This window comes from Entamoeba invadens, assembly GCF_000330505.1.
Source record: "Entamoeba invadens IP1 unplaced genomic scaffold scaff_1105074725643, whole genome shotgun sequence".
Classification (NCBI taxonomy): Eukaryota; Evosea; order Mastigamoebida; family Endamoebidae; genus Entamoeba; species Entamoeba invadens.
In genome coordinates this window covers 222,501-229,123 of record NW_004191777.1, presented here as the reverse complement: position 1 = coordinate 229,123, position 6,623 = coordinate 222,501, and the positions used below count along the sequence as shown (strand labels likewise).

The window sequence follows — 6,623 nt, the reverse complement described above, 5'->3', positions numbered from 1 at the left end:
ACAGTCTTGTGCACTTGGAGGGATGGTCTATGGAATGGACGAATTGATTCAACCGTGGAGATACTGTACCTTCTATGGAGAATGCTTTGTTAACACGGTACAATCATTCTGTTTCGCATTTAACGATATGATCACATGGACAGACTCACTTGTCCCCATTCTCCACAACGACAACATCATATTCTATTTCAGATTCGTCCCAGAAAATGTCATTAGAAAGACTGACAACTGTAAATTTTCACCAACACAAACTAATAAATCAAGTGTCAGAGTGACAAGCAAAGACAAACATCTCATTTTCATCTTCCCAGACAAAGAAACTATGTTGAAATGGGTCGATGTTTTTAATAATTGTTTTAATTAATTATATGATGATATTTATAATTTAGTCCTATTTATTAACCAACTAATTAGTTTAATTATTAGTTATAAACGAACTGCTTTGTTTTTTTTAAATAGTAAAACAACGAAACTGTTTTCTATTTTAATTGTTTTCATTTTATAAATATTTAACTTAATATATAGTTTATTTTGAAATTAAAAAATATTAAATTTATAGTTTATTTAATTTTTGAAATGAATATATTATAACTTATAGTACTTGAGTAATATTATTATAGTTTAATAAATGAAATAATAAAAACTATGATTTTGTTAATATGAATAACTATATTATAGAATCAATGTGTATTGATTTAAATGTGAATGATGTTTAACATTATTCTATTTTAAATAAATAAATAAATTAAAAACTGGTAAATTGATGTTTTTATACCGCCCCATTGAAACAATTCCGTTGGAACAAAGTCATGTGAGAGACGCGCTGTACGACGCTTTCTGTTATACAAATATATCAAACGCGTTTTATCAAGACAAACCAATTAAATCACTTTATGAGCTTCCAAATAATGAAGAGGTCATTACTTTATGTCCATCACCATACGACAGAAACTGCTTGATAAAAACAAAAGTCAGAAGAGACGATGATCAGTTCACAATACAATTGGAAGGATGCAAATTCACCACAAAAATTCAATTAACAGAAAGCGAGGAGGTTCTCCTTGTGACGAAGACTGTCGAAGGAATCATCTACATCACTTTTCGAAGATTTGTTTTTGTACTTTGGAATGAGGAGAAGAAAAACGTTGTGTATGACTTTCCACTCAACACCATTTTCGATGTCGGCTACTCAAACGGCTTGTTGGTTGTTACCCCAAATCCTTTTTATCAGGCAGATTTGCCAAATTCTTTAAACATCCCAATGGCACCCAATGATTCAGAGTCCGTCGTTACTACAATTAAGAAAAGATGTTTGGAATGTGGGATCATTAACCGACCCGACAAAGGACTCTTTTACAGACAAGATAAGACAAGTTTGTATTTAAAGTGTTTTGCTTGAGACTGAGAATACACTGACATAGAGGAGTTGAGAGAAAGAGCGTCATCGAGTATGATACAAACTTGTTCAAAGAATACTCAAACCCACGATTCCAGTTCTGTGAGACATATCCAGAGGTGTTCGTAGTACCTAAAGATGCAAGTGATGATGTGATATTGCAATGCGCCAACTTTAGATCAAAGAAAAGAGTTTGTTCAAATCTATAATATAAATAATAGTAAATATATACTATTAATATGTATAACAATTATATTATAACATTTATTATTATATAAACTATATAATACCCAACACAATACTTTGAACATCTTACTGTAAGTTTCAATGAAATTGATGTATAGCTTCCTATTTGTATGTACGAAGATAATTTAACACATACTTCACTCTTCAGAAGTGCACAACCTCTTGTTGCGAACTCAAACTACTATATCGGTGTGTTTGTTGAAAGTGCTTCAAAAGAAGACCAGACATATCTCAATTGTATACGCACTGTTGGGAAGTCGGAAGAATCAACTTTGGTCATTTTAGACTGTCGCTCAAGGGTTAATGCAAACGCAAATCGAGTGAATGGGGGTGGGTACGAGAACACAAACACATACACTAAAACAGATCTTCAATTTTTGAATATCCCAAATATCCACGAAGTGAGAAACACATTTGCTAACATGAGAAATGCACTTCGTGACCGAAAAACATTAACACCAACACAATACTTTTCAAAAATAAGTGGCTGGTTGGAACTTCTTTCTAGTCTTCTAGTCTGTGTGAAAATGGCTGTTGGCTTGATCAGGAGTGAAGTGAATGTGTTGGTCCATTGTAGTGATGGGTGGGACAGAACAGCACAAATGTCTGCACTCACACGTCTTGTTTTAGAAAAGAAGACACGAACAATCAAAGGCTTTTTCGACTTGATCTATCAAGAGTGGATTTTGGCTGGTCATAAGTTCATGACAAGACTTCATACAAAAACAAGTGAGAATTCCCCTGTTTTTCTGCAATTTTTGGAAGTCGTTGTAACTCTTGTCAAACACCGTCCAAGTGCTTTTCAATTCAACGAAGACTTCTTGATCAAACTTGCTGCGGAAGCTGTGTGCCCCAAAACAGTGACATTTCTTTTCGACTGCGAGTACGACAGATTTCTTGCTTGTAGTAGAGACTATGAGGATTTTTTCACTGTTGAGGAGAAGAACTGGGAAGAAATTGACTGCGAGAAGTTGAAGGACGTTGACTTGGATATTAGTTGCAACGAGTTTCAAGTATGGGAAACCTTCTATCTGAGGAAGATAGATTGTATTGTAATTGAACAAGACTAATTTGAAGACATTTAGTATCTGATTTCTAATTTGATTTACTATACATTTTTTATTAGTTATATATTAGATAGAATAATAGTAATTATTCTATATATACCTATAAATAGTTTCTTAACAACGCGAATGAAATCCATACTAAATAAAACAGAAAGGCGATATTAAAGAATAACCTCGTTGGTCTTCTTTTCTATACACAAGAGAAACTGACTGATGTCCCATTTTAACTAAAATGAATGTTCCCAAGATTGTATGACTCAGGATAGGCCAAGAAGGTTTCATATTGCTCTTGAGAGATATTATACTTGGTACAGAGAACTTCATGAGATTCTTCAAATTGCTGTGTGTTAGAAAGACACGTATTAATACGAACAAACGAAACTTAAGAGTGGGTACATCGAAATTAGCGTCGAAATGATAAGCACTTGAGACTCTATTGTGTACGACATCGCAGACATTGTCGAATACCTCTGCGAGAAGAATGAAGGAGCGACACAAGTTGCAGTATTAACTTGTCATTAGTTTGTTATTAGTTTATTTTAACTAGTCAGTTTATTAATAAAAAATACTATAATGATAAGAAAGTTATTAATTATAATAACTTTTTTATGAAATAATAACAAACAAAAATTGACTGTTCCTGATGTGTCGTTTGCACAAAGTGTATAATACATATTTAGTAAAAAAAGTAAATACTTTCTATTCGTCTTATCTAAAGTCGACAAAGCTAATGTAAGGGCTACAACTGTTTTTGGCAAGTCGGAAACACAATGAAATCGAGTGATTATACTTGAGAACATGGTCCTATTCGAATTACTCAAAATTGGTGTTGGGAGTTCACGTAGAAATGTTGAGATGACTGCAACCATCGAGTGAATGTCCTTCTTGTACTTTGTTTTAAAGGTGACATCGTTATGTTTCACTATTTCTTTCTTCATTTTAGAGACGACGGAAACATCACCAGTGACTCTGAAAACCCCTTCTTTGGGAGTTAAAAGAACACACTGACCAATTTCCCACATAAAGAATGGTATGCCCAACTTCAAAAATTTGGGGTCTATCTTTCGCAAGTCTCTCCCGAACAATCCTCCTTATCATGAGAATGTGTAATATATCAACGATCGGTCATAACAAACCAGACGATTTTGATTTAAAGATATTCACTTTGATAAATGACTTCATTGAGAATATATAATTTAGTGAGTTTCAAAAATTTAATAGTTACAAATTATTAGAAGCACACTCCACACTCTGGTTAATGACGTCATTTCTAGTGTTTTTTGAAATTGTATTATTTATAGTTATTTTACTAATTGTTATATATTTTGTAGATAGTGAAAATAAAGTGTTAAAATAGGTGTTTAGTTTATATAATTATTGTCAATTCCAAGAGTACTTCGTTTATTTATAAAAGCTAATAACAATTTGTTGTGAAGTCAAAACTTGGGGCAAGGTTCTTTATTGTCTTGATGATTGGTCAACCCAAAAATATGAACTATATTTAATATTGAATTTTATTATAAGATATAATTAAATACTATAATTTGATATTAATAATAATAAAAGTGATTTAAAATTAGTAAAAGAAACTATTAATATTAATATTTTGATTTTTTAACATCATTATTCAACTTGTATTGTAAAAATAAAGTAACCAAAATAAAGGTAATAATTAAACCTACTTTTGATAAAACAAAAACATCAAATTGTGTTTTTTTTAAGAAGGATTTGTTATAATTTATTTTTATTATTTTTTTTTATTTAGTATAAAAATGGGTTTAAAAACCATTAACTATTAAAAAAATAGATATATTTTCAAGTCAATTTCAAAATATTTTATCAAAAAATCACTTTATAAATTTTTTTATAAATACTTTCTAAGTTGGTTTATAATTAAATTAAATAATAATATAATTAATAAAATTAAAATTATTATTTTTTTTTAATTTTTTAACTATGATAAATATACTTTTCTCAATGTTTATTATCTTTTTTAAAAGTGTAATTTAAATTAATAAATAAATTTCTAAAAAACGGGAAAAGTGTCCTATAAACCTAAAATTTCCCATTTTTATAACTTTTGATTTTTGTTTTATAATCTTCCAATTGTTATTATTTTAAATACTTATTATTGGTTAATTAAAATAGAGTTATTAACTATTATTTATAACAAATTATTAAATAAAATATAGTTGTTAAGAATTATCAATAGAATGGTTTTTTATTTGATTAATCAAAAAAGCATTTATATTGAAATAAAAACCAAATTGGATTTTATTCAATGTTATATTTTTATAACTAAAAAAATAATTTCAAACAAATTAAACTAACAAAAAAAATCAAATTTAAAAAGAGTTTTTTTTTACAATTAATTTTTATCTTAAAAATAATAAAACAAATTTTATTTATTATATCGAATTATTTAAATATTATTAAAATTAAATGTTTAGATATTGGCATTTAATTTTTTTTAATAAGATAGTTTTTATAATTTACTATTTTATTTTTTTTTGTTTTTTTAAATTTGAAAGGTTATTGATCATATCAAAATCAACAATTATTTTTTATAGGTATATTTATTATGAAACATAGGTTACTCCATTATTTTGTCGACCAAATTATATTCACTCAAATAAAAATTTTGTTCTATTTATATATTTTACCTAATAAAAAGTTTGTCATAAAACCAATGTTAAAAGCGGCAATAGGTGTATGATTGTATTAAAATTTTCAATAAATCGAACCCCTTCTATTTTTCAAAAATAGAGAAAAAGAAGTCGAATAATACATGTTAAAAATAAGAGCCAAAAAAATAATATCAGAATTATAATTAAAATTATTCGGTATCATCAGAAAACCGAAGAAAAACTTCTTTGATTCGATCTTTGAATTTGATAATTGAAAATGGAGTATAGCAGCTTTCTCGAGATCAGAGGCGGGCAATTCAAAAAGTTCACAAAGGTTTTCATGCAATTGAGTGACCAGGTTCTTCATGTTTATACTCATAGCGACAAAGCAAAAGAGCGACTAGTGATACCTATAGTCTCTGGCATCTTTCATAAAAAGCTATCGTGGCTTAAAAAGTTTCCCAAAGAATCAGAAGAACTTGCTTTTGAAATTTGTTACGACAAAATATACCAATTTATCTCACCCTCGTACCTTGAGTATTCCGCGTGGCTAGCGGTCATACCACTTGGTATGAAGTGCAATGAAATTTTTGGTATTCCGTTATCCATTGGTGTGAAGAAAAGTGGTTGGAGATTTCCACTTCCCTTATATCGTTGCATCGACTACCTTGAACGTAACAACGGTGCTATGACTGAGGGTATTTTCCGAATATCCTCATCAAATGATGAGCTAAAAAGAGTCAAAGAAATGTTTGATGGTGGTATGGACATTGAATACAAGAATATAGGCGATGTCCATGTAGCGTCTGGTGTTATCAAATCGTATTTGCGAGAGCTTCCAGACTCAGTGATACCAAAGACAAAATACAACGAGTTTTTAGGGTTAGCAACCACTTCCAATATAGAAAAGGAGCTCAAGTCCAAAATCGAAGCACTTCCTGATGAAAACAAAAACATTCTTTGGTTGTTAATAAGGTTCTTAAGGAAAGTCACTGACAACACTGAATTGACTCAAATGACACCAAATAACTTGGCTGTGTGCTTTTCACCTTCCCTCTTTAGAAGTCCAGACAATGACGCAACACGAGAAATGACTGATGCTGCAATGCTAAGAAAAGTTATCATCACAATGATTGAAAAGTACAACGACGTCTTTATGGATGTGGATAAAAGAAATGTGCAGATGGGTGTTATTCCCCCACACTACCCCGCTGTTATCCCAGTCAGTATGATTTCACAACAAATGATCTCAACTGCCGTGCTCAAAAGAAACAACGACTTATCAAA

General features: G+C 30.1%; 4 protein-coding genes across 4 annotated transcripts; 3 read left to right on the top strand and 1 right to left on the bottom strand.

Annotated features, from left to right (window-relative positions):
- Positions 1 to 4: 4 nt before the first annotated feature.
- Positions 5 to 364, top strand: EIN_080440 (rho guanine nucleotide exchange factor, putative; the record flags this gene model as incomplete). Its single annotated transcript, XM_004184380.1, has 1 exon — positions 5 to 364. A coding segment is annotated over one exon (360 nt), but the record flags the coding sequence as incomplete, so codon positions are not given.
- Positions 365 to 763: 399 nt separating this feature from the next.
- On the top strand, positions 764 to 2,712 carry EIN_080430 (myotubularin, putative; the record flags this gene model as incomplete). Its single annotated transcript, XM_004184379.1, has 3 exons — positions 764 to 1,373; positions 1,424 to 1,587; positions 1,741 to 2,712. 3 exons carry the CDS (start codon positions 764 to 766, stop codon positions 2,710 to 2,712), a joined length of 1,746 nt encoding a protein of 581 aa, XP_004184427.1.
- Positions 2,713 to 2,932: 220 nt separating this feature from the next.
- EIN_080420 (hypothetical protein) lies at positions 2,933 to 3,891 on the bottom strand (the record flags this gene model as incomplete). Its single annotated transcript, XM_004184378.1, has 4 exons — positions 2,933 to 3,049; positions 3,087 to 3,220; positions 3,335 to 3,799; positions 3,846 to 3,891. 4 exons carry the CDS (start codon positions 3,889 to 3,891, stop codon positions 2,933 to 2,935), a joined length of 762 nt encoding a protein of 253 aa, XP_004184426.1.
- Positions 3,892 to 5,613: 1,722 nt separating this feature from the next.
- Positions 5,614 to 6,623, top strand: EIN_080410 (rho gtpase activating protein, putative; the record flags this gene model as incomplete). Its single annotated transcript, XM_004184377.1, has 2 exons — positions 5,614 to 6,558; positions 6,606 to 6,623. Coding segments are annotated over 2 exons (963 nt in total), but the record flags the coding sequence as incomplete, so codon positions are not given.